At 43.0% G+C, this 27540-nt stretch overlaps 1 protein-coding gene across 7 annotated transcripts; it reads left to right on the forward strand.

Moving 5' to 3' along the window:
* The first annotated feature begins 5579 nt into the window (after positions 1-5579).
* On the forward strand, positions 5580-26331 carry OPTN (optineurin). 7 transcript variants are annotated; one of them, XM_075522299.1, is made up of 14 exons: positions 5580-5705; positions 6583-6762; positions 8620-8822; positions 11462-11620; positions 13007-13083; positions 15202-15336; positions 16487-16571; positions 20336-20451; positions 21117-21266; positions 22323-22416; positions 23087-23245; positions 23957-24087; positions 25061-25140; positions 25373-26331. In XM_075522299.1, the coding sequence occupies exons 2-14, from the start codon at positions 6597-6599 to the stop codon at positions 25492-25494; spliced, it is 1677 nt and encodes a 558-aa protein (XP_075378414.1). In that variant the 5' UTR covers positions 5580-5705; positions 6583-6596; the 3' UTR covers positions 25495-26331. The 7 variants fall into 7 exon arrangements, with proteins under 7 accessions (XP_075378414.1, XP_075378806.1, XP_075378749.1 ...); XM_075522691.1 differs by having other exon boundaries at positions 15205-15336; XM_075522634.1 differs by having other exon boundaries at positions 5660-5705; positions 6586-6762.
* Positions 26332-27540: the final 1209 nt, after the last annotated feature.

The following is a 27540-nucleotide window of genomic DNA, read 5'->3' on the forward strand; positions in this document are numbered from 1 at the left end:
AGATCATCTAAAAGCTGCGCTAGAGATACTATTTTTACTCTTCTATGTCATTGCACAGGGATGTTATATAATTGCAGTTGTAAAAGAAGTTATCCATTCGGCTGTATGTGGGAGGGAAAATGGTACATGACACTCTGTATTAAACTGCACAGAATAGGTCAAAAGTAATTAGTTAGATACATTCTTTGGCACTACCTTTGCTTCACATATCCTGCCCACAACAGGGTTATCAGACTGAAAACATGATCCCGGGTCACTTTTTTCTACTATTTTATTTCTGTCATGTCTTGGCTTCCTGGACTTTGCATTGGATGATTCTCCCTTTGAAGGTAGTAACAGCATCAATAGAAATAGGTTCAATACTGGACTGATAATCAAAAATCCATGATGATCCCAGATTGAACACACCATACCATCTGTTAATGGCAGATAAACATTCAGAAGATACATCTGACTTTCATGCTCTTTGTAGTTGTTTTACTGTAGATGATAATCTAAGGCCTGACATAGTTTAATGTAAATTTTACCAGCTGGCTCTGAGCCCTCTCCAGGCCATGGTAGCATTTAATTATTGGAAGAAATGAATGCATTTCATTATCTTACTTCTCTCTAGGTTATGGTGACATTCATCACATAGTACTGCTGACTGCAGAAGTTGGATGCACTTCATAACATCCCCACTCCCCCACTTAATCTGCTCAAAGCCTGCAAAGAACATATCTTTATGGTGTTTTCAAATTACCTGTCAATTGGAAATGAAGCTTAATCAGCAAATTTGAAGTCACAACAAACACTCCAGCATTACATTGGCAAGAAGCCCAGGTATTAATGAAGGGCAGTAGTCCGTCCACGGACGTGTGCATACCTCTGTGGACAGAATAAAACAAAGCCTCTTTAGGAACCTGAGCTGCTCAGAGGAAACAATTCAGACTGGTGTAGTGTATATTCATAGTGTCCTGAGAGAGAAGTCAGTCTTTGGGCAACATCTGTACAGTATCTATAGGATCCTGGCCAATATCAGGTGTTTCCAGCAGCTACCACAGCAACAGTCAGAAGCAAGAAGGCAACGCTCAGACTAGAAAGACAGGAAGAGCAGAGCTGATGTAAGAGAGTCAGAGGCAGCATGAGTTCCACATAATATAAGACAGACAGACAGACAGATAAAACTTAAGCCCTATCTGTATATACGTAGAGATATACATAGAGACATGTTCTTTGTATCAAATCTTTCTGAAGTTCAAGCCTTTGTCCCAGCTTTGTTAGATTCTCAGGGTTCAGCTCCTGGACAACTGCAAAAACAGTATCCAAGCTGTTAGCCCAGGGCGATGTGAAGATAATTCAGCTCAACCCTCCGTCATTTCAGACTAAGCTGAGCTGCATTATCTCACATTTGCTAGGGAGTAAGGGTGTACACAAAGACTGTTTCCATGGCTCAGCTGCCGCAAGGGAATTTCTTAAGTAACTTGACTGAATCTGAGCCCTCAGACCCAGAGCTGACCAATGTCTATTTTTGCAAACAAATGTTATGGAGTGGTGTGGGGAAAGCTATACACTTTTATACCTCTTGCCTCCAAATATTTACCATCTGTGCAGTACAGCATAGATACACGAGCTACTCATAACTCAGCCCAGCAGCTCAGACCACTCACCAGAGTTAGAACAGAAGTATCCTTCCTTCACAGAGCCAACACGCTCCACTCCTGCGTGTTACCCATGACCTGAAGAACGGACAAAACAAATTCATCACGAGAGACTGTGGTGAAAAAAAGATCTGAATAAAATAGGTGGGCCCAAACAGTTGTTTACTCCATTGCTGATGTGTAACAACAGAGTTTCATGCAAACACTTTAATGTTCCTTAGATTGAAGCAATTTTTCCTTTTACGTAAAAAATTTGAATTGTCTCATTTTATTATTTTTCACAGGGCCTCTTTGGTTATTTCTCTTCCTCCCCTATCTACAAGGACTTTAATTTTTCTTTGGCTTTTAAAAAGCAAAATGTTTCATTCCAATTAGAATCAGATATATCACTTCTGATTCCAAGCAACGCCCCTCCATTTTACAACTGCAAGCAAGGACTGTTCTTGCATTTGGATCTCTTCAAAGAACTGGAAGATACACAGATCTTATGGGCAGTGAAGCACATATCAAAATGCTAAACTGCTCCCCCAAAACTTGGATATTTGCTATCTAAATAAGATCTGTTCCCAAAAATGAATCCTGGGTACTAAAAACAGATCTGGGATTACTGTGGGAACAGCTAAAAGAAGTGTAATAAAATAGTAAATGCTTCTTTAAATTCCTCTGACAAGTAAAATTCAGTTGATCTTTGTTGCTCTTCTTTTGCCTTTGTTGCACATACAGTAAGGTCCTGCAGTTTGCAAGAACTTAGCTCAGAGCTCAAATAAAAAGCCACGATGAGCTGCCAGTATTTCTGTTCCTCGTTCTCACAGAAGCTACCTTTGTTGCCCCTCTAACTCCCATACGCTCCTGTCTAACATACCAGGCATGGATGCACTGATGGGAGATGACTAATTCAGAGATCCCACTCCCTCAAGCAGAGATCTCAGACCTACAAGGAGCCGGATTCTGTTTGTTAGCAGTGTAAGCAGAAAGCACATGGATTATGGGCTCAGCATGCATAAATCTCCTATCAGACCTGTTCTTTACCACGCAGGTGGTCCCAAATGTTTGCTGGTTTTACTTCTAGGGAGATTTGTAATCTGCACCCTCAGTTTGAATGCTGAAGTTCCTCAGCTGTAAAAGGATTGCTCCCTGCCAGCATCCACCATCCACCATGCACCTCTCCTCTCTCTTGTGCTGGGGAGTCCCTGGCTGCAGCACTTGGTGGGCAGCTCAGGAGACCAGTCTGCAGAAAGGCACAACTTCATTAAACAGCAGACAGTCCACAACTCCTAGGAGATATCAAAACAGCATTTTCAAATCAAAAGAGCTTATTTTCAAGCCATGCGGTTATTTAATGAAAGACTGGTATTTTCTACATGGAAAATAGCCCCCTGAGTCAAAAGATAGGGATGGGAACCAGAACAGAGCCCCCATCATCCAGGGGGAAATGCTGAGTGACCTGCTGCACCACTTAGACACTCACAAGTCTATGGGGCCTGATGAGATCCACCCAAGAGTACTGAAGGAGCTGGCAGATGTGCTCACCAAGCCCCTTTCAATCATTTACCAGCAGTCCTGGCTAACTGGGGAGGTCCCAGCTGACTGGAGATTAGTGAATGTGACACCCATCTACAAGAAGAGCCGGAAGGAGGACCCGGGGAACTACAGGCCTGTCAGCCTGACCTCGGTGCCAGGGAAGCTGATGGAGCAGATCATCCTGAGTGCCATCACACGGCATGTAGAGGATAACCAAGGGATCAAGCCCAGCCAGCATGGGTTCAGGAAAGGCAGGTCCTGCTTGATCAACCTGATCTCCTTCTACGACAAGGTGACCCTCCTAGTGGATGAGGGAAAGGCTGTGGATGTTGTCTATCTAGACTTCAGTAAAGCCTTTGACACGGTTTCTCACAGCATTCTCCTGGAGAAACTGGCTGCTCATGGCTTGGATCGGTGTACTCTTTGCTGGGTAAAGAACCAGCTGGACGGCCGGGCCCAGAGAGTGGTGGTGAATGGAGTTTACTCCAGTTGGCGGCCGGTCACAAGCGGTGTTCCCCAGGGCTCTGTGTTGGGGCCAGTTCTGTTTAACATCTTTATCAATGATCTGGATGAGGGGATCGAGTGCACCCTCAGCAAGTTTGCAGACGACACCAAGTTGTGTGGGAGTGTTGATCTGCTTGAGGGGAGGAAGGCTCTGCAGAGGGACCTGGACAGGCTGGATCGATGGGCCGAGGTCAATTGTATGAGGTTTAACAAGGCCAAGTGCAAGGTCCTGCACTTGGGCCACAGCAACCCCATGCAACGCTACAGGCTTGGGGAAGAGTGGCTGGAAAGCTGCCCAGCAGAGAAGGACCTGGGAGTGTTGGTTGACAGCCGGCTGAATATGAGCCAGCGGTGTGCCCAGGCGGCCAAGAAAGCCAATGGCATCCTGGCTTGTATCAGGAATAGTGTGGCCAGCAGGAGTAGGGAAGTAATCGTGCCCCTGTACTCAGCACTAGTAAGGCCACACCTCAAATACTGTGTTCAGTTTTGGGCTCCTCACTACAAGAGAGACATTGAGGTGCTGGAGCGTGTCCAGAGAAGGGCAACGAAGCTGGTGAAGGGTCTGGAGCACAAGTCTGATGAGGAGCGGCTGAGGGAACTGGGGTTGTTTAGCCTGGAGAAAAGGAGGCTGAGGGGAGACCTCATCGCTCTCTACAACTACCTGAAAGGAGGTTGTAGAGAGGTGGGGGTCGGTCTCTTTTCCCAAGTAACAAATGATAGGACAAGAGGAAATGGCCTCAAGTTGTGCCAGGGGAGGTTTAGACTGGGTATTAGGAAATTTTACTTCACTGAAAGGGTTATCAAGCATTGGAACAGGCTGCCCAGGGAAGTGGTTGAGTCGCCATCCCTGGAGGTATTTAAAGGACGTTTGGATGAGGTGCTTAGGGACATGGTATAGTGGTGGTCTTGGTGTGGTTTACAGTTGGACTCGATGATCTTAAAGGTTTGAAAACAAAGGAAGCAAAATACCATAGAATCATAGAATGCTTTGGATTAGAAGGGACCTTTACAGGTCATCTAGTCCAACCCCCCTGCAAAAGCAGGGACATCTTTAACCAGATCGGGTTGCTCAGAGCCCCATCCAACCTGACCTTGAATGTTTCCAGGGATGGGGCCTCCACTACCTCTCTGGGCAACCTGTGCCAGTGCCTCACCACCCTCACTGTAAAAAATTTCTTTCTTAAATCCAGTCTAAATCTGCCCTCCCTTAGTTTAAAACCATTGCTCCTTGTCCTGTCACAACAGGCCTTGCTAAAAGGTCTGTCCCCGACAGACTTTTCGGGGACAGACTAATAGGACCAACAATATCATAGTTGGCCCTATTACCTAAGCACAGGCACTGTGGGGTACTTCCCGCTCGGCATCCTGTGAAGGGCAGTCATTAAGGATGAACTGCCCCAACTACCTCCATCCCTGGGAACCAGACTTACAATGACTTCCCGGCCCAGACACTGCATCCAGTCACAACGTTTAACAGCCATTATGGGGTGACACCCCCATAGTGTGGCAAACCCCATCCTAACCGATTTGATCCCGTGGCAATAATCACTAAAACGTCATTACTCCCTCTGTGAAAAGCGCTCCTTTTTGTTCACCTCACACCTGCTGCCTGATCCCAGCTTTCAGGCCTCGTGCAACAAGAAGCCTTTCCTAATCATCCCTCTTGACGCTGCTCTGCTCCACCATGTCCTCTAGCCTATCTTTGTTCTGTGGAAACCCACGATTTTCCCCCCGACGACCTTGCTTCTCCTTGGGGGATTTTGCTTCGGTTCCCACTCTGCTGGCAGGCCCTGGGCTCCTCAGAGCGGGAACCGGGGGGCGTGTGAGGGAAAGAAGACACGACGTGCCCGGAAAAGGGCGAGGGCGCTGGGACAGGAGGCCTGGCACCCGGAGGCAAGCCCGCAGCCTGCCCTGCCGCCGGGCGGGCGGTGGGCGGGAAGCGCGGAGCTCGGGAAGTCCCCGCGGAGGAGGAGGAGGAGGCGGGGACGGCAGTCAGCTGAGCCGGGCCGCCGCTGCCGCCATGGGCGCGCCGTGAGGGGGGTGAGCGGGGCGGCGCTCGGCGGGGGGCGGCGGTGGCTGCCCCTGAGGCGAGCCCGGCGCGGGGAACGGCGGCGGCGGCCAGTTTCCCTCCCGGTCGCCTTGGGCGGGCTCGCCTGGTGACTCGGCGGATCCGGGGTGGGCCTGCGGGGAGGGCGGGCCGCGCTGGGGAAGGGCAAGCGGGGAAACGCCGGTTGCGGCTCCCGGAGGCCGCCCCCGGCCGGGGGGCGGTGGGGGGGGGCCTGCGGCGGGACGGAACGGCCGTGACTGGGCAGAGGCGGGTGTGGGCGCCTCAGACTCCCCCGGTACCGCGGCAGGGTGCCGAGTGTGCGGTGGAGAAGTAAGAAGGGGACAAGAAAGCGAAAATGAAAGTTAAAAATCAGCGGAAATGGAATCTCGGCGTGAAACGCAGCGTCGGGGCGCGCTGAGGCCGAGCGGGGCAGCGGGAGGCGGCGGCGTCCCAGGCCCTGTCAGGGCCGGACGGGAGTCGGAGCCCGCTCTCCTCAGGGACGGGAGTGCCGACCTCCCAAAATACTGTCGGGCTGTGCACGCCCAGGGCTGGTGAGGGAAAGAAGGGAGAGTGGGTGAGACAGGGGATCTTGTTTCATTCCCAGAGGAAGGGCTCCTGAGGAAGGGTTGGTTAGCCCGAGAGACATCTGGGGGCTCAGTTGCTCATTCATGCAGTCCTGTGAGGGGTTAATGGGATATGGATACTCACAGGTACTCTGGTGTAGCAGGGTCAGAGGGATTGGAAGGTGCCTGTGTGTTATGACAAGACGTGTGGCTTGCTGGTCTTAATAAAAAGAAGGTATGATTATGTTTTCTTTATAAGCATTTATTGGGCAAGAAATCAGGAGTTTTCTCTTTGCAAACCCTGTAGTAGACCCTTCAGAGATGTCCAGCAAGTTGGAGAGCTGTCCTGCTGAAAATGGAGAGCATCCCAGGAGTAAAATGGAAAATGGAACGGACAGCATGGCTGCCCCTGCCCTTAGTACCTACACCCCAGAAGAGATGGTACAGCAGATGAAAGAACTAATCACTGAGAACAATGAGTTAAAAGGTGAATGTGCATGTGAACTGGTCTTGAAATGCAAAAGTCCTGAGTCTCTTCTGTGGGGTTTTTTGTCCTATGAGTGTGAATTCTATGCTCATTTACCCTTGCTGGATAACATTTTATAGCTACGTAGCATATGCTGTATAAATGACTCTGCAAGTGGCAAGGCCAATTTGATAGAGCACATCAAACTGAATCAGTAATGGCAGATTAGGGGGAGAACATCCCAATGTATGGGTGACTTATTTGCTTTAGAATTATACATATAAGCAGTATAGCACTCTGTATTTTAGGAGGCGAGGTGAAAAATCTCTTGCTATGATATGCTCTTTGCTTGTCAGCCTCTAAAAGCTTTTTTGGTTTGTATTTTAGGACTGTTGGGCAGCTCCATTGCAGACAGACTAACATTTTGCCATAGCTGTATCACGAGGGGTGGGTACTGCACAGTGCCCAGAAGAGTTTGGGTTAGGATGCTGTCTGAAAGGAGCTGCATCCGCTTGGGCAGAGAGGGGAATTGGAGCAGGCTGCCCTGCACTGTGTGTAGTAACGACTATGAATGTTTAGATGTGGCAGCACCTTCTGTACTTCAAAAGGAAGTGGTGGCCGTGGCAGGGTCTATCTGGGAGAAACCGATAGGTTTCCCTGAAAATGCCTAATGATTTGAGTCTGTCAGTTGAGATAGATTTGTTTCTGGATCCCAGGAGTTTAGGTGTCAGATACGAATTTTTTTTTAAAGTGGATAGAGCAAAACCCAAGGGATCTGGGAATATTCTGTGTAAAAGACAGAGGTACCTCACTGTTTATATGGCAGCAGAGCATAAAGTCATGTATCTTGTGTGCTGTGATTTTTTACACTAGTGTTTAAATTTCGCCTGAATCCTTTTTGGACCTGGTCCAAGTTCTCTGCCTTGGAGTCTCATGGGTATCTGGCAGGAAAGTTGTTTCTAGAAGTACCTCTGGTATTTTGCTAAAAGGCCTTATATCGTAATAAGATAATGTTTCAGGACCATATTTACAGCTGTTGTAACTCGTACCTTGCAGAATCATTCTCCAGAGCTACATTTATTTACATAACCTGAAGGATTTGTTGGCAGTTTATAATACGACATCAGGACATAATGGAAGTTACTGGAAAATACAGTGTATAAAAGACTTTCAAGCAACTGGCTTTGAGTTTCTTGCTTTAAAAAAAGCAAGTCTGAAATACTTTCATTGACTCTTCCTAAAAATCTTGTAAGCATTTTGCAATAGTAAGACTGACATTGTTACATACTGACTTTGTTACATACGCATGGCTTCCCAGCCAGGGGGAACTGATTTTGCTATAAGTTGTCGGGTATATTTTTTCAATGCTTTCAATTAAATCTTAACCAAATGTTCAAGTAGAGCATTGTTGGGCATATTTGAGACATTTGATTTGATAGCATCCGTTTTCATGCAGTAATTCACCAGTCTAGGATGTCTGTTTTCCCTACCAAGTCTCAGTAGTTTCAGAATCTCAGTTCAGTAGTTTCATTTGGGTTGATCATGTAAATAACACATGCAGCAAGATACCAAGTACCTCTTGGGAACAGTACTTCTTGCTTGTACTTCTTGGTTTAGGAATAAGTCAAGAAGTGAGAAAGTATGGGCATGTGATTTCAGCAGTGGATTTAAAGCTATTTATTATAGTGCTAACAGACTGTAATAAGTTTAGTTTTGGTTTGGTATTTAAGGTACATGAGAAGGAGGTTTGCATTTCATACCCTATTATTGTTGACCCATTTGATACTGAAGAATGCTGAGCTCAGTGTAGTAGAAATCTGCTGTTTCATTGACAGAGTATTAATGTGAATCAATGTCTTGTCTCTGGCTATCGTTCAGAAGCCATGAAGTTGCATAACCAAGCTATGAAGGACCGATATGAGGAACTTTCCATATGGCGAGAGAAGCAGAAAGAAGAACGAGAATTTTACGAGTTGAAGTTTAAGGAGGCTAAGCAGTGCTTGCTAGCCAAGTGCATTGAAAATGAACAGCTACAGCAACAACTTCAGAGCTTAAAGGAAAGAGAAGAAGGAGCTGAAATGGTAAATAAGGAATTGGTTGGATTGACATGTTTTCAAATTGAAAGTCTAGAGCATTCAGTCCCTTCATCACACTGGGAGATTTGTTAACATCGCCATTTTTATCCTTACGCTCTAACAAGATGTGTTAGCCTGACTTATTTTATAAAGTAAGGCTTCTTAGAGTGTAGTAACAGAAAACTGTGCCACACCTGAGATAATTTACATTTCTGTTAACATTTAATTAACAGTAATAGTTAACATTCTTGACATAAGAAATAAGAAATTAACATTTCTTGCTAACTTTTCATTCTTTATTTTGTTTACTGTTGGGTATCTCTTGACTTTATCCCTCCCTTTGATCATTAGATTATCTATCTCTCATGATGGTTTAATTGCTTTTGTATTTGTGTTTCCAGGGAGAAGTTGACATGTAACCAAAAAAAAAAAATTACCTGCCATCTATTTTTATGATATCATTCTCCTCTCAGAAAACTCTTTTACTGAGGTCAGATTAGATCTGTACTTCTGCTGCCCCATTTGAGCCTGACTGAGCTTCCTCCCTCTGTTTTACACATAATTTCTAATGTTGCAGGTGATTGCTTAGTAGCCAGGCAACATTTTGCAGGTAGTACTGAAGACATGGACAAAGCCTATTAAAACAAAACCTGCTTTGTGTCCCACATGGTCATGTGAAGAGGTATTTAACAAGAAGTTTCATGCAGAGCCAAACTGATGAATCCTGGTATCTGGTACTTCCAGGACCCATGTGGATTCTCTGTTGCCTGATGAATGAGTGTATTAGCCTTTTTCTCAATGGAGACACTAGTAGACTCTCCTTTCCTCTCCTGACTGCCTATTTTATGGAAGTCTCTAAGAAATTTTTCAGCATGTAAATCAAAAGTGGCCAATGAGTTCAGAAGTTACAAGGGGGAAGAAAGTCATGTATAAATAGTGTGATTGTGTAAGTATTACACAATCTTTACTTTATAGGCTAAAAGTTGTGTTTCAGGATTGTCAAGGAAGGTCAGAATTTCATAAATCTGGAGTAGTTTTTAAGGGGAAGTTTTAAGGGGAAGACGATTTATTCTGCCTCTATTTTAGAACTTCTTGTACTGTGAATACTTAAAGTATGTTACTGACAGAGTGATTCAACCTGCTTGAGTAATCCAACATCCAGATAAGAAAAATAAATCTCTTCTAATTATGTCATTCCAAGAGCTTCATAGAGTAAGCACTGCTTCTTCTGTGATTCTTTGCAGTTTTATCAGCCAGTGGTAACTGTAATTTAGACAGCAACATTTTCATTTCTGATCATGATTTTCAGGATGACTGTCATTTAAGCCAAAATGACTTTTTGTCTTGAATGCTTTAGTTCTACTTTAATTTTTTTTCTTTTTCTTTTTTTTTTCTTTTGTTTAGAAAGAGCATGAAAAAATTTCCTCTAACAGAAAGACTAATTTAAAATTAGTCTAATTTCTCTCACCTCCATGTTTTATTATTAACTGAGATAGACTATAGTACATTGCTACTGTTAAGTGACATCTCTGTTTCACTCAAAGTAAATCACAGATGTATTGTGATGCCTCCCTTAGTGATAAACCAGCACGCATAGCAGGATTTCTCTCAAAACCATACCTCTGTTAGCACAGGTTGCTGTAAAGCTCTCTCTTCTTCACTGGAGCAGACTCTAATTGCATCCTCTTACAGCCTAAGCACAAAATCAGAGACAGCAGCAAGTCAGGTGGGTAGGGCAGTACTGCAGGATGAGAGACGCTGTCAGCATAGCAAGAGTTTGGAGATTTGACATGAATGATAGATTAGAACGTAATTCAGACTTCAGGAATTGTCCAGAATTTACATTGATGGTATGTGGTGTAATAAAGGCATTACCAGGAGGTGGAAGGCTCAGATTACAAAATGAGGAAGAAACAAACTCACAGGGAAAGTTTCATAATGGGGAGAGGCATCTAAAGAAAAGAAAAAAATGAGGCTTCGAGAGGCTTAAGAGAGGGTTTTGAGGATCCTGGGGAAAGGGAAGAGGCAGAAGGTGAAGGAGACAGTCATGTTTGGAAGGAGAGATTAAGTTTGGCGAGAATCTCTGAGGGACAGACGCTTTGTGGAAGGGATATAGGACTTTGTGTGAAGGTCAGGGACACAGGGAGAGATTTATACATGGAGATGGGGTACAGAGAAGTTGTATGGTGGGGAAAGGCTGAAAGTGGGATATGTGGAAAAGCTCTCTGCCTACTGGTCTTTTCTCCCAAGAATCTTCAGTAGATTTTGGAAAAGAGGAATAAGGATATGGGTGAAAAAATACAATAATTCTGGACAATAATTCTGTAGGTTGGCTGATACCCTATGTGATAGTGAGAGGCATAGAGTCAGGCAAAGATTTGCATCCTAATTTTCTGTGCATTCAGAGAACCAGGCCCATGTTTTCCAGAAGCATGATGCTCATCGTTTGATTAACTTGGTTTCACAGTTTAGACTTCTTGCTATCTAGTGGACCAAAGCATAGTTTAGGGATCTGTACACTGGGTTTTTCCAGGCAAACCTAAACAGAGAAGAAGGGATGTGGGACACCGTTGTTATGTTCAGGCTCTGTGCTCCTTGGCTGGTGTTTCCTTTTGGTCGGCTAATGCAGGGTTTGTTTATCCCAGGAGGGCTGCATAGCTCCCGAGAAGGAAGCGAGGCAGCTGAAATCCCAGGTGCAGCGGCTCCAGGCTGAGAAGGCAGATCTGTTGGCCATCATTTCAGAACTGCAGGTCAAGCTGAACATCCCCTCAGCAGAGGATTCCTTTGTGGAGATTGGGATGAACGTAAGTGAGGGGAATAAAAAGAGCACGGTGACCTGCGGCCAGAAACTTTGGTTCCAGCTTGGTCCTCCTTTTTTTGTAAACTGAATTTTCTTCTCATACCAGGCTAAATGATGAGGAAGTCAGGTCTGAGTGTAATTATGGTGACGATGTTTACTTGATGACATTTTACAGTGAGGTATTTAGTATCCTGTCTTCCTTTAGTAGAAAGGGTGAATCTATACCCATGTCAATGAAAAGTCTTTATGCCCCTTTGAGAGGGAACAGCAAACTGCCAGCAACAGCAGTAACACAAGATATAGGCATGGTGGATTTCGGAGATGAGTTGAATGGTTGGAGTCGATGATCTTTAAAGGTCTTTTCCAACCTAAATGATTCTATGATTCTGTGGTCTCTTAGATTACCTGACATGGAGCACTTGCGTGTTATAAAATGTAGTGGTAAAGGACTTAAAATTTATTTTTGTCTTTCCACTTTCATGCTCAAAGTAAATTAATTTCATAGGTAGCCTCCATCGCACTAAAAATATTATCTGGAAAAACCAACATGGTCCAACAGGTGATTTCTGACTAATTCAGAATGTTAAGAGTCTTAACTTAGTTGGAATTCCTGGGAACATCGGTACTATTTTGTTAAGGGACAACACCTATGCATAGAGGGGGACATTTTCTTTTGGGAATGGGGCTCACTTTCTATTGACAGGTAGAGATGCAAGCAAACAAAACTAAGTGTAAAGCTGTAGAGTGTTCCCTAGAGGCACAAAAATCTACTTTTTCTACTGTTCTTGTATCTGAAAAATCTTCACAGGCAAAATGTGAAATGTGAAAATGTGGGTCTCCACTATCCCCATAATAGCAGATCCCTCTCTGGAAAGTACAAGTTCAACAAGAAATTAAGAGAATTTAAATAAAACTTGTTTAGAGTTGTCAAAGAAAACTTCAGACTGCAGGAAACCTACAAAGATTCTCCTTTGGGCTACAAAGATCAAGGAGCGAGTTTTGTAGTGGGAAAGAAGAGTGATTCTTTTGGGAGGCAGGAGAGTGGTTTTTAGGCTTATATTTAAAGTCACCTGCAGTGATGTTGGCTGTTGCAGTGTGGTGCCCAGTCATCTTTAAAGGGGAGAGTGGCCATGGAAGCTGCTGATGAAAGGAGAAGGCCAAATCTTGTTGTTCCTCTTCTCTGATCAGTCCAGAAGAGATACAGGGGAAGGCATGTGAAGTATTTAAGAATTTCCAAACGTGAAACTGACCTGTAGGAGTTTTGTGTTTTATTTATTTTTGTTGCCATTATAGTAGTTTTCCCTGTTTTTCTTCCTTCCTTAACTCAAGTAAATAAAACTGTGTCCTGCTTAGTCCAAATACCAAGCTAATAGTGTTTTTCCTTTCCTAGGAAGGAGAAATAACTAGAACTGCAAAGGAACATCAAGAGAATAGTGGTGCAATGACCAGTAACGTTGCTATGCACATGTACGTAGGTTCTTGTGTGATGTGTGTGAGTCAGACTTCTGCAATGTGTTTTGTTTTCAATGTGAGGGAACTTTTTTCTGTGAGGAATGCACTAGAAAATCCTGTTTTTCTGTGGTCTTGCATCTCTCCATTGCAGTAGCTCTACCTTCCTGCCATATTGAAAGACCCTCAGCTCTCTGGCATTTTTCCTTCCAATTTTCACTAGTTGACAAGAGGGAGTGCATATTCTGGCCAGGTCACCAAGCATTTATGTACATGCTGACTTGCCAACTTTTCAGGCTTTTAAGAGAGGCCAAACAGAAACGATAAAGATAGAGGCTGCAGGGACTCCCTCCCTTCTAGTCATTGGAGACCATCTAATAGAGTATCTGTCCTCTACCCAATTATAATGATGTTGGTAAGAATCAGAGGTCTTGTGGTTTTTCAGAGCTGAACCCTGTCTGTTCTGTTTGTGTGTGGTTGGTATAAAGTGTATCACGGTGGGGTAGACAGACAGTGCAATAACATAGTCCTTATTTTTCAGGTTACTAGGCTTAAGATACCAGCATTCTGTTTAGGTTACTTCTCAAAATTTGATCTTTACATCAGCTCGAGGGCACAAGGGACTTTCTTGCCCCTAGCTGAACCTTTACTCCTCATGGACGTAGACAGCTGATACTATTAAACTTTCCATTTTGGATACTGCCCAATTTAGCAGCTACATGGTTGCGGCTGGACTCTCTTATTTACTTTGTGGCCTTTGCTTTTGGAAGGAAAGGATATAGAAAATGCTAAGGGCATAGCAGGCCAGAAAGCTGTGCTCCATGTACAGGTTTTCCCTTAAACCCCTGTCACTCCCTACGTCATTGGAGGGGAGAACAGTGTTTTAATGTAATGACATAGAAAACTTGTCCCTCGGCATGCAGTTAAGAAGTGGAAGGTGGGGGGGGAAGTTGCGGTCATAGATGAAACAGAGAGTTGCTGACCACAGACAGGGCTGCAAGCTTGTCGTTAGCGGTGGCTTGTGGGAACACTGATTACGAGAAGACATTCTTTGTGGGACTTGCTTACCTTTTGATGAGTATGTGGGCCCTATCTACAAGAACAGGAGGTATATATACCTCTTAAAATATTTCCCATGTCACCATGTGTCTTTGTGCAACATTGAAACTTTAGACTGGTGCTGTTAACAGGTTCAGAGAAATGTGATCCACTCAGGACAGGTTTATTTCTGTAAGAGTAGAACAGTGCACTAAAAATCCCCTGATAAAAGTTATTTACTTAAAATATCCTGACAGAACACTGTCTTTGGGGTATTGAATTTTGCTCACCAAAGATTTCTAGCTCTCAGGAGCACATAGAGGACTATGCTTTACTTTCTGTTCTGAACTACAAAAGCAAAATAAAAAACATGCCATTTTACAGCTGAGCTTCTGAAGTGTACAGTGTATATAACCTGCCTATCTTACCATATAGTTAGGGGATTTTGACTTCCTCTCTAATGGACATAAAAATGGAGGGAATGGAATACAGTATTTTATCACCAGGAAATTAACTAACCTTATTTTTCAGAGAGTTTCGTATTTGTTTTGGTTCGTTTCTACAGTAGCATAATGCGATTTTCAAAAGAGCTATGGAACATGATGGAGGTGAAATATTGAAGAGATTTCTTCTGAAAAAGAAAGCAATTTCTGATGGTGGAACTTGCCTTCTTTTTCTGGAAAGGAATGAGACAGCGATAAGAAATGTTGCATGTTTCCTTGGAAAAAAAAAGTTATTTTGGGAACAGACAGCACCACTTTGCAGAAGGGGCTGCAAAGTAGGTCAGAATAAAAGCACTGGGTTTTGTGTTGTCTCAACTGCTTTTGTTTTCCTTGCTTAACTACTAAATTGTTCCCCCAGCTTGAAGGGGACTGTCTGAGCACTGTGCAAAGCAAGGACTACATTTGCACGCACGGGGACTGTGGCTAGCAGCTTGTGGGCAGGTCTTGGTTCTTAGGAATGAGCCCTTTGCTCAGAACATTGTTTTTCAGCACCGTGTGAAACGGTGGCCTCTCAGACTGGGTCCCAGAACTAGGGATAAGGGAGTGCTCTAGTACAGTCGTAGCTGTTGTTACTTACTTCTGGTTTGGTTTGAAGCAGGAGCAAACCTGCAGATGAATCGAAGAATTTGGAGTCTGAGGAGCTAACTGTGAGCCAGCTGCTCTGCTGCCTTAGAAATGAAACTCAGAGGAGGGAAAAACTTGAGAAGGAGCTGCAGGATCACAAAGAGAGGTATGAAGCAGGTGTACTGTAACATTTGGAGCTGTTTTCTTTCAGGGCTGCTGCAGTTACCAAGTCTGTGGCTGATCAGAGACAAGCTGAAATATCAGTGTGACCTCAATGGGGAATTTCCCGAGCACTCCGTAGTGATAACTTTTTTTTTTTTTTATGGTAGTCCTTAATAGGGATAAACCACAGGTTCTCTTCTGTGGGCAAAAGAGTTTCCATGTTTTATTGTTATTTCCTATAGCACCACAGATCAAGACAAATTACCTATTTCCTCTTGGGTTTGAACTTTCCCCGGGTTATGTCAGGATGATATGGTGACTAGTTGAGGATGTTCTCTCCACTCACTCCTCTGTCGTTATTTGGTTTTGTATGAATCATCTGTGTGGGGGGCGTTAAGCAAATCACTGTGTATAAAATAGGGATTACAGTCCTCTTCATGATAGTGGCAGGCTACATTTAGCAATGTGTGAGCTTGGAAAAGCTCCTTAGAAATGTCTAAAATAAGTTTAATTCCAAACTTGTCTAAGAGAGAGTTTTTCCAGTGAGACCTGCATGAGGGTCCATCTCAGCTCAGTTGTATTGATATAAATTGGCATGACTGTTCAGGCATGGAAAATTGCCTAAGCAGTAGCTGTTGCAAATCCCCACTTCGCAGAGACAGAATAAGACTTCCTGGACATTATCTACTATGAAAGGTTGGTGTCACAGTAATTGCTTCTACGTGGTCTTCCTAGAAGAGGTAATGAGCCATAGCCAAATGATTCTTGGAAATCTCAGCCTCTGAAAACACCAAAGGAAAATGGGGACAATATTAATTGCTGGATTCAGTGAACAGACTGACCCATTTCCAAAGGGTTAGCAGTTTTGGACTCTACCAAAGATGGATCACTGTGGACTGAGTGTCACTGTCATTCACCACACCTGCAGGCTCATACATCCATTTTAATTAAATATACATTCTGGGTGTCCTGCGTTCTTCAGGAACCCCCATGATTGTGCAGGCTTTCCTGCATGTCTGTGCTTTCAATTCTGCCTCTCATTTGTGGCTGTGATGTTAGAAAGAGAGTACATGACTTGCATGAAATCCTTGAATAGTCACAATCTCACTTTAAATATAGGCCAAATCCATTATTGTTGGATCTTTGTTTTCCAGACTGTCAAAGCTGGAGAAAGAAACCAGCAACTGCCTGGAGAGTGGGACACAAACTGAACAGGAGGAAGAGGAGAGTTCAGAGGCTGTAAGTACCTGTCCTCCTGAGCTGAGATTTAACAACATACAGCTTACTTGTTGAGGCCAACAACGTCAGGGCCTAGATTTCCACTTGTACTCAGGGAGTAACGGGCAATTATCCTGCACAGGGTATGGAAGTGAATTTTGAACTTTCCAATCCATATCTTAGAGGTGGTTCCAAATTACACTAGCCACCAAAAAGGGGTGAGATTGGTAGCCAAAAATTAGGGAAGCACGGCATAACTGCAGGTATACCTCATTGCCCTGGCCATGCCCACTAAACAGAGAGAGATGCAGTCATTTCTAGCTCCAGAAAGTCTTCTAGACTGGGTGAATTTCCTCACTGCTTTTGGATCAGAATCCAATGACAGCATACTGTAAAACAGACTTTAAATGTGGAGCTGATATGGCACCTGGTTTGGTTTTTTTTTCATGTTTTTGGTGAGATGTATTATAATAGTGGCACATAACTATCTTGGATTGAGACACAGTTCCAGGCAAACTCAGTCCTGTTGTTTTCAGTTAAGGGTTTCAATGGATGTTGGGGTTGGGATTCAGCTTCAGATTCAGACACCTAAATTTATGTGCCTACCATTGTAGGCATCTCTACGTGAGGTAAGCATGTAAGTTCCCATGGCAGTGGAGACGCATTCAGGTTCAGTGCAACTGCATAATACAGGCAACTACGAATGCCTGTATATGAGGCAATGTGGGTTATCTGAGGTGCTGCATGGGCCTAGCAAATATGGTATGGGATCTGCTGGAGACCTGTGCCCTTCCGAAGGCCAGGATGAGTATTTTAGGGCAGGGCTGGCTTAGTTAAACAAGACCAGTTTGTGGTCAGGCCAAGAGATGTCCTTTCTAAGGAAAGCAGATGATGTCTCAGTTAATTCTTTCCAGTATTTTTATCTCAACTTTGCCTGAGCTTGAGCCAGCTTGAGCCAGATGCTCCTCATCTAAGTACTGACACTGAGGTCAGCCTAGCAAGATCCTTGTGATGGCACTCGTTGTTTCCATTTATATGCTGTTGGGTTTCTTCAGAGGGCTCTTGTTGGTGGAGCTCATGTTATCTCCCCCTATTGTAAAATGTAGATCTTTAATGAAACAATGTGGGGGTGCAGTGTGGACCATCTGAGGGCTCTGCATTTGAAGACATCCTGGGAGAGAAGGAAAAGTTGAAACCTTCCCAATGCTTTTTACTCAAAATCTTCAAAATATCTCCTGAAAAGCTCCAAATGCAAAGAAACACTTTCTCAAAAAACCCATGTATTAAAGTGTTCTGCAATGGGAATCTTTCAGATTCATCGCAATGGTTCACACATTTGCTAGAAATAATAAGAAAAACAGGATTACTTTCCTCTACCCTTTCCTATTGCAAAGACTTCCCTTGATATATAGATGTGTGTGTGTGTGTGCATGTGTGTTTGTACACCCATAACTTGCTCTCTTTTTTTTGTTTTATTAGTTTTTGTTGACTTATCTTTATATGTTACTCGAATTCCAAAAGGGTTTGGAGAGAGAGGAGTGGCTGGGGGAAAAGAGGCTAGAGCCCATCCTCTGCCAAACGGCAGCTGGATGCTAACTTCAGCCAGGTCTCCTGAGACAAGTCATCTTAAAGCACCACTGCGGTTATTGGTCTGTCTTCCCTGGGAGGCTGCTTGCAAGGTTCCCAGAAGCAGAGATCTAGGAGGCTATGAGTTAGGTGTTGCTCCTTTCCTGGACAGGCTAAGAAATGGGCATTGAGAAGAGACAATCTGTACTGTGTGATGGGATTTTTTGAGTCGGGTTAGCCTTTTCTTTCAGCGAGGCTGCCAGACTTGCTTTCCAGAAGCACAGATTGATTGTCTTCCAATTAAGTAAAGCATCTTGAATTACGATGGCTTTCACCGGGGACCAAGAATTCACAGTGCAGCTTTATTAAAGTCAGACTTTTGCCAGTGATATGTGGTTTCATTTGTTGACAAATTTTCTGTTAAGGCAATTTCTACTGATGTCTAGTTTTCTGCAAATTGAAATGCCATCACCTTAAAAAAACCAGTGCTTTCATCTGTGAGTGTGATTGGATTAGTTGGATTGCTGTATAAAATAATTTTGTGGCTTGTTTTGCAGCTATGATGGTAGAAGAACGATCTCTTTGCTTCTGAGATAGAAAAAATGTAGTGCAATGTGCTTTGTGAGTGTTTACACCATTACATTCAGTCCCTTTTGCTTGGTACGACTGGTGAATGATACTAGCTTGAGCAGCTTGTGGAGGGTGTCCTGAGCAACATCTGTCCGTAGACAATTGTGTTCTGTCTGCCTCTCAGTCACACTGGCTGTGTTCCACACTTTTGCTCTGAGATGAAAGCTGGAAGTGTTCACAGGTCATCATGGATGAACAGCTTCTATTGCTTCGGTTGCCTGGGGAAGTGCTGGACTTTCCCTGTTAGAAAACTGGAGCTTTTCTTCAAGGAAATAGGACAGCAGCATGCTCTTGATACACCTGATATCTTTTTAGCCACAGCCACCCAGCTCATTCCCAAGCTGGACTGGAGACTTTCCGTGCATTTGATAAGACATTATCAATGAAAATTACAGTACTAGGGACAATTAAACTGATGCTAGCATGATGATGAGATTCAGACATTTCTTTAGGAAAGCTCCAGGATGTACCTCGAGAAACTACAAACCAGCAGGAGTCAAAGGTTTCACGTCTTCTAGAGCATGGGGATATATTTTAAGAATTGAAACTCTTTTGTGTCCTTTTTGTCTTGGGTTGGAGGAGAACACAGCTGCTGTTTCTTTCCTCCTCCTGCTTTTTGCCTGTCTTTAGGATCCTTCAATGATCTTCCTGTGGTCTAAAGCCCAAATGAGATGGCCAGTGACTTGCAACAAAACTGATAGTTTTACTAGAAATCATTTTCTTCTTGGTTTGCAAAGGTGATTCATGAATGAATGGTAATAGAGTTACCATCTGGGGTTGTATTTTCTCCTTCAAAAAGTCAAGAGCTGAAGCCTTCCACTCCTGTGGTACTTGTGTGTGGCACGGGAGAGGCTGGTGTGCGTAGGGGAGAGAGCCATTTGGCTGGAGGAGTTTCACGCATAATTAAAATAAATAAAACCCTTTGCATAAAACCCTTTGTGTTCTCTGCTTTCTGCATGAAACAAGAATGAGGAAACTAGAATGGAAGGGGTATTCCCAGTGCAGGATATAAGTGGGAGGAGAAGGTCTAAGGTTTTAGTCTGCCGCCTCTACTTCTCTACTTCCAAACTGCTGCTTCTGTTCTACATCTGTTGTCACACCTCTTTCGAAAGAGCTCACTGATGCTAGCAGACTGGAAGGCTACCTACGAATAGATCATTTGTTTATGTTTCTTTGACAGACTATAACTATTGCTTAGAGGAGTGGCAGTAATCACTAAGTCTGTCTCCTTTTCTCATGTGTGTTTTAAATTGTGAACTCTGAGAAAGGAAATGTAGATGTGTTTCCCATCTGCATGAGGTGTATTCTAGCCAACATTGGAAAGTCAGTAATAGTGTTGTCTTTTGAGTCACCTGGATTTTATGGAAGTGTTAAGACAATGGGGTTCTGCCGTATTTAGGAATAATTGGTAATTGTGAAGCCTTGTGGATGGGGCCTTATTATTGACTATAGAGTGTAATGGTGCATACTGACTTACGCTGTTTTCTCTAGAGAAAGAATGATACTTCCTGGTTAGATCTCTTAGTTAGCCTGCAACTTTCCTATCTTGAATTGTCCATATGTAATTTTCTTTATTTTTTCTCTAAAAGGTTGGCAGTGAAGTAGAAAACCTGAATTTGCAAGTTTGTGCTCTGTTTAAAGAGCTTCAGGAAGTCCATGAGAAGTTAAAAGAAGCAGAATTGATTCAGAAGAAGCTTCAAGAAAAGTAAGGTTCAGAAGAACAAAAGTCCTGCCGTGACACCCAGTATATATTTGTATGACAACTCCCACCTTGGGAAACTCACCAGCTCTACCAATATCAAGTTAAATATCTGTTTCATAGAAATACCATAAAAGATTGCTTCTTCTTTGTCAGTGGAGATGAAAGTACAGAAATATAGTAATTCTTAGAAAATCTGAGCTGCCAACCTAGTTCTACAAATAGAACCCCAGTGCCTTCAATTTTAACCCTTCCTGATATAAAGGCAAATCTTTGCTGTTTTCTGCTTCACATAATCAACCCCTGTTCTAGTCTTAGGGGAAGAATCTAAGGGACCTAGTTATGACCCTTTTCACATGAACTGTCTGCACTTTTGAAGACCAATTGTGTAGGTTCTAAAAAGTGGTTACAAGACCCTCACTTTAGTTGCTTAGTTTTCTGTCCAATTCCAGGTCTTTGAGATTCATAATAGTAAGAAAGTAAGTGTTGGTTTCAGTAACTTTGTTTTCTGATGGCTGTGTATAGATTCATTTTTGTCTTTCCTTGTTCTTCATCAAAATAAGCCTTTAAAGTGAACCACACAAAGATTCTTTTTGTATTATGCCTAGTGTGCCAAATCCATCAGGAAAAGGTGAACAGGAGAGATCAACCCTTTTTCCTTGTTCTGTCAGGTGCCAAGTACTGGAAAGAAAAAGCTTGGCTGCTGCATCAGAATTGGAGGAGAAGCAACAGCTAGTATACACCATCAAGAAGCTGGAACTTCAGGTGGAGAGCATGCAGGCAGAGGTCAAGCTGGAACAAGCCAAGACACATGAAGAAAAGTGAGTATGACTTGGTTTTATATTCCAGGGAGGTATTGTCAGTGAGGAAGGGAAGTCCAAGGGAACCTGGCCGAAGGGGAATTGAATCTGAAATACAAGTTTTGTGTTCTGCACCCTTTGAAACCATGTTATGCTAGTAGACTCTGAACTAGAAACCTGCATTCACGTCAGCATCTGTGTCACTTTGAATCTGGAGTCTCCACATTAGGCCCAAATTGTATCCTTTCGTCTAGTGAACCCCTCCCTTAGGAAAATGGGAGCTGTAAGCTCTGACTTGTATCTTCCTTTTGTCATAAAGTCAAAGATGGAATAGGTATAATAGGGTCAGGTATAATATACAAAGAGAGGACGCAGAAAAGTGACAACAACTGTCCCATTGACTAGCAGGGGTAAATGCGTCCACAGCTTGGAGGGTAGGGACAAGTCAGGTGGTTACAATGATGAGACAGTGATGTTAATGAAGAGGTCTATGGTCTCTAAAATACATTTGCAACTAAGAGAGGTAGGTATGCAGTGAAGCTGAGGTAAAGAGACTTCCTGTTTGCTCTGGCTCCCCCCTCCCTTTCATGTGCAGTCCATGTAAGGAGTGTGAAAATGTCAGTCCAAGCTGTACAGAGAGGCTGAACTGCCTGAAGGACCTGTCTTCAGCTGCTGGAGAAGCTGCTCATTATCTTTGGAGTCTGTGTCTGGTTCTTCTCCTGATGAATTCTCCTTCACTTGAAGTCTCAAGTCTTGCATGTCTTCCTAAGAGAGGTGTTACATTTTGAACAGAATTTGTGAGCTTGATACAAAAATATTGGGTGATGGATTCTTCAATCTGAAATGCAGACGATCAGTAAGGACATTTGTTTGGACTCAGTCCATGGATAGAGCAGCACACAACTCACTGGAAGAGAGATGTTGAGACATGGAGCATGATTTTTTTTTCATCAGAAATGCAGATTCATTTGCAAGGAGTTGTTTAGGTGGTTTTTTTCTAAATTCTGACAGATTATTTAGATTTCAAAAAATTTTTAAGTGTTTCAAACTTTCATCTCTTTTTCTTATCATAAACAGGGCAAAATTTAGTAGCTTGCAGGATGCATATAGCAAACTCCTTCCTGAACTCACTGAGGCAATGAAAACAATCGATGAAATGAAACTCAAAGAGGTAAACTCATCACAAGAAGAAATCGTAATTAATTAGGGGGGAGTGGGAATGGATGAGAGAATGTATCTAAGAACAAATTTGGGCAGGAAACAACTCATCCCTTCTACATAATATAGCATGCAACATCGCAGCATTGCTCTGATAAACATACATCCTGTGCTGTCAGTTATAGAAAACTTTATCCACACATCAATACTTCCATGGTGTTTTCTACATACGGTCTAATCTGCAATGCAGTATGGAGTCCAGTCCTTAGAGATCAGTGATGTGCAAAGGCATATAGGTGTTCCTGCAGCATAATTTGTAAATATGGGAAGGCAGACCTCTAAACATTTTTGTAATCTTAAATAGAATGCCTGCCACAATGAGGTCTTGCTCGTAACTGAGGCTCCATGGAAGTGCCAGATTCTTCTGTATAATTTTGGAAAGTGGGAAAACATCCTTTGCAGTGTCTGTTAAGGAGTTCTCTTTTACCTTGATATAATGTAGTTTGAAAGCTCAAAACTAGTCTTTAAATTAAAATATCAATCACCACTGCTGTCTTAGTCCAAGTTCCTCTGATGACCAAAATTGGAAGCTTTTCCAAGGGCAGGGGGAGTAAGAAGCAAACTTTCACTTCAAGCAGTGTCATATTTTGAGTTCATCTCATAATCATAGTTCTTCCTTGCAGCTGGACAGAGTGGATAAAGTTGTGGTGGAACAACTGAATGCAAAGGTGGAGTTGGCAGAACAAGCACTTGCTGCAAAGCAGCTCCAGATAGATGAAATGAAGCAGATAATTGCTAAGCAAGAGGAGGATCTTGAAACCATAGCTGTGCTCCGTGCTCAGGTATCAGCTCTTCTTCAGAAATTGGCTAGTTCCCCCCCCCCCAATATTTAGAAACCAGAAGGACCTATTTAAGGGCTCACTCTGGAATACTGAATATGTATTTCCTCAATTCCAAAGCATAATTCCCTTACTCGGCCTGCCTTGCGGATCCCTGCAGAGCCTTTACACCATATCCTACGGTTCTGTAGGAGGAACTGTGTATGCTGGAGTCTGGCACAACAAACAAAAGCTAGGAATAGATGTGTTTGTGTATTTAAAACCACTGTCTGAAGAATCACTGCCTATGTTTTAGGGATGATTTTATTCAAACCATTATATGTAAACAGTGACTAAAAAGGGTCTGCCTCACATTTAAGGCACAGAACTGACATCTTGGCCTGGTTCCACTGTCTGTGCCACAGATTTCTCTGTGTCATCGATCAAGTCACCTCCTCGCTGCTTGTTTATATCTCATTTCTGCCTCTGTACAGCAGAGGGCAATTGCACTGTCCCAGATAAGACACTTGAAGTATCTTATACAGAATCGAGAAACTACTGAGTCTTCTTCACCTTGTAAGTAGTGCAGGTCTTCACTTTGCAGTGTGTAGGTGCTGTGGGACTGTTTTAAGTAGATGCAGCCTATCATATAGATTTGCTATTTTGGCATATAATACATGACTATGGTTCAGTCTAAGTTACAAATTCTCAGCATGATTTCATTTCTCTGATCAGATGGAGGTTTATTGTTCTGACTTCCATGCTGAGAGGGCAGCAAGAGAGAAGATCCATGAGGAGAAGGAGCAGCTGGCTGTCCAGCTGGCATACCTGCTAAAAGAGCAGCAAAACCTTGAAGATCTTGGCCGGTGAGAACAGACTTTGGCTGAGCTGCCTTTGGACTGTCTTGTTACCCCATGTGCTGGAGTTGACCAACATTGTCTTGCTAGCATCTCAGTAGAAAGGCAAACAACTTTGGGTTTTTTTTCTTTCTTGAGAAAGAAAAAAAATTATTTCTTGGTTAATCTGAATTTTAAAAGAGAAAAAAAATTAGTTGGCTGACTTCTCATTTTAATTTTGTGATAGGATCTCTGTAACACGCGTTAGTTCTTACTTGGGTGCCTTAGCAAGATTTCACTTTAGATGATTCATACTTGGTAAATTTTCCCTGCTCATTTATTTGAGTTTGTTTGGGTTCTGGCCTCAATTTTAGTGCTGAATCGGCAGCTAAGCTTGCTACATGCGTGCCAGGGATATCTGCTGCTTCTCCAGGTGGCACTGGTAAGCGAGTACCCGTAGTTTCAAGTACTGTGATACCCTGGAATTGCACCATTTTAGCACTGTTAGCTGTAAAAGAGAAAAAAGAAATATTAACCATGTGTCCTCCACTCATCTTGTGGAAGCCATGGGTACAAGAAAAGTGCCCAGAATTTGAAGAATCAAGTTACATTTCATGTCAACTGTGCACTGAACCCTTTTTCTGGTGTAACTTGCTTTTCTACTTTAATCAAATTTGCAGTTTGCCCTGAATAGCTGAGAGTCCTTGGAGTTTTCCAGAGGAGTGTGCCCCAGATCCCTAGGTGTGTAGCTGCCCAAATCCTGCTGCTGTCAGTTGCATGACCCTGATTTCAGCAGGACCCTGGCACGATCTCGCAAAGCAGCAGCGTTTCTAGGTCCTGTTTCTGAGCAGCAGTTGTGAACTAAATGCATGACCAGTTGACATGATTGACTTGCAAATCCTTTGATTTATTTTGAAACCTCTTACATTTTCTGGAGACAAAGGGAAGATACCTTTTGCTCAGTCTTTTTTCAGAGCCCTTGACTTACTTTTTTTATACTCAGAAACTCTTTGGCAGAGATGCAGAATCGCCACGGAGCCAGGGCACCAGATCGGGAACACTCACCTCACCTTGTCCAAAGAGGTACTGTAAGCTCATGGGGCCAGGCCCTGCTGTGTTCAGTTTAAAACAGCTTTGCTTGGCTGCAAGCAGCTCCCCAGCTCCCCTGTGGCTATTCTGGCAACTGGGTAGCTGCAGAGAGCATGATTCTGTGGCTGTTAGGAGGAAGCTGCCAATCCCCTTTCAACCGCTCCACAAAAAGAGTGGAAAAATCAAGTAATATTAACAGGTAATCATTTATCTTCTCTGCTTGCAGGAACTGGTAGTCAAGACTGGCCAGAGCAGCGGAATATCTCAATGTATTCATGTCCCAAATGTGAAGAAATTCTACCTGATTTGGACACGCTGCAGATTCATGTTATGGACTGCATTAATTGAGTGATGCCCTCCAATTCTTCATCTTCTGGAAGTTCACCTGCCACACTTTTTTTTTTCTTCCTGCTCAAATAACGCTCAACTCTACATCCTGTGAAGGAGGTTTTCAGGGTTTCTCTCATAATTCAATGGGAAAGGGGTAAAACTCCTACCCTGCCCTGTACTCACTAATCTTGTTTTAATCTGCTTTAGGAAAAGAATTTTTATAGGTTAACAACATGGATGCATTAAAGAACTCCCAGTGTGTGTGCTGCTATGAAATCCTTAAGGAACATTCCCCTGATGTGCTCTGCTCTTATGGCTAGCCCACAGCATGGGCAGAATCACTGAAGTCAGAAGGGAGATGGGATATATGCTGATCAATTAAAGTACTGTGAGGCTGTAAATACTTCATCTCTCATATACTATATATCAGGAAACTAATACATTAAAAAAGCTGTTTAAGAAGCTTCCAGCAAAATGGAGTAGTGCTGTATTCATCCAGCGTTTGAAATGAACCCTGCTCTTTGTCCAGATGGCAGTTTTATTGCTGCCCTTGTGACCATACTAATCTGATGTTAAATTTTTGATGGCTTATGTAACTTCTTGCTTTAGCCAGATGTGGGTAAGTTTAAAACAGATCATTTAGGTCTGATATATGTAGCTCCTGGTGTACCTAAGTCACTTGGTTTTACAGCACTGTTCATTTTCAAGGTGTTGTGTTGATTCTTCATTATAGTAAATTCATTTGAACCTGTACAGTATTATGCTAGAAAGAGCTGAGATGGATGTAACCTAATTTAAAGAGAAGAGTGTAATAGATTTTCACATCTCAAAATAAATCTATTGCAAGTATAAAATTATCTATGCCTGTGAATACTTTGGGGGCTGAAACAGGATTGCAAATACCAATGGCTGAAAAGCTTGTGTAGAAAGAACTGTAGTGTATTAGATCTGTTCTTGTGCTCACTGGTGTTTTTATCTCAACAAAAAACAGTTCTTAACTTGCCATTTCATAAGGGAGGAAAACACACAACTCTTAACAAAATATGAACCAGCATGAACGGCAGGAAACAACTTGAGCAAATTGCTGGGATCCATGCAAATGAGGAGTTTCATGTCTTTTGCAAATAGCTAACGTTTGCACTGTTGGAAACTGGCAGGGAAGGGAAGTAAGAGACGCATGAAAACCTCTGAGCAGCCAAAATGGTGTTTCCTTATGGCATTGTCTTTCTGCTGAAGAAACGAAAGTGTTGGTCACTTCGGCACTGCCCAGCTGGAAGGAAGCCTCGACGTGGTTTTGGACTGTTCTGCCAATCGTGGTGTAAGGAAAGATTTTTAATTTTTTCCTCCACTGTTCAAAACTGAATTTCTGGATGCAAATATGCCAGGATTCACTACAACCCAGTAGTTAAACCTGTGCCATCTTGTTCTGTGGCAGGTCTGCTAGGCTCACTGAGGGGCACCAGCAAGGTCCATTTGTGCCCAGTCCACTTCATTCTGATCGCCAGAATTGTGAGCTGGGTGTTCAGAAGGAGCAGGGTGGGATGATCACACAGCCTGAATATGAAAGTTCAACATTTTATTTTTCATATCACTTTATTACTTCTTGGCTCACCCTTCCACTTTGAAGTTCACATTATAATAAGCCTGAATGTTTCCTGATTTGAGATTACAGCACACTGGTCTCAGAGGTGTTGGGTTGCCAGAGTTAGGAAGCCTCAATCCTCCTTCATATATAGGCAGTGTGATCTGTAGAAATACTTGGACCTCTGGAAGATAAAATGCAAAAGAAACTGCATTTATAACTGAAGTACCTATGCTGGAGTAGGTTTACGTAAAGGGCAAAACTATAACAAAATGCAACTGTAATTAGTTTTTGTTTGTAATGATTTTAACAAAAAATGGTGCCCTGATCCCAAAACCGTACTCTAACCATGGGGTATGCTTATCTGAGGGACTCAGTTAAAAAGTTGTTCAGAATTAAAAGCAAGCAAGCAGGAATTTGTGTCTCTGGATTTTAGGCAACTGCATTTTCCTAATGCAGAAAGAAATGAGCAGAAGGGAAAA

The sequence above is a fragment of the Mycteria americana genome, chromosome 1 (genome assembly GCF_035582795.1).
Source record: "Mycteria americana isolate JAX WOST 10 ecotype Jacksonville Zoo and Gardens chromosome 1, USCA_MyAme_1.0, whole genome shotgun sequence".
NCBI classification, from domain to species: domain Eukaryota; kingdom Metazoa; phylum Chordata; class Aves; order Ciconiiformes; family Ciconiidae; genus Mycteria; species Mycteria americana.

Excerpts from the sequence above, each read along its gene's own strand:
- OPTN (XM_075522299.1), top strand. The coding sequence starts at position 6,597 with ATGTCCAGCAAGTTGGAGAGCTGTCCTGCTGAAAATGGAGAGCATCCC. Across the intron at positions 16,572-20,335 it reads AAGAGGAGAGTTCAGAGGCT|GTTGGCAGTGAAGTAGAAAA; the intron begins GTAAGTACCTGT and ends TTTCTCTAAAAG. Across the intron at positions 20,452-21,116 it reads CAGAAGAAGCTTCAAGAAAA|GTGCCAAGTACTGGAAAGAA; the intron begins GTAAGGTTCAGA and ends TTGTTCTGTCAG.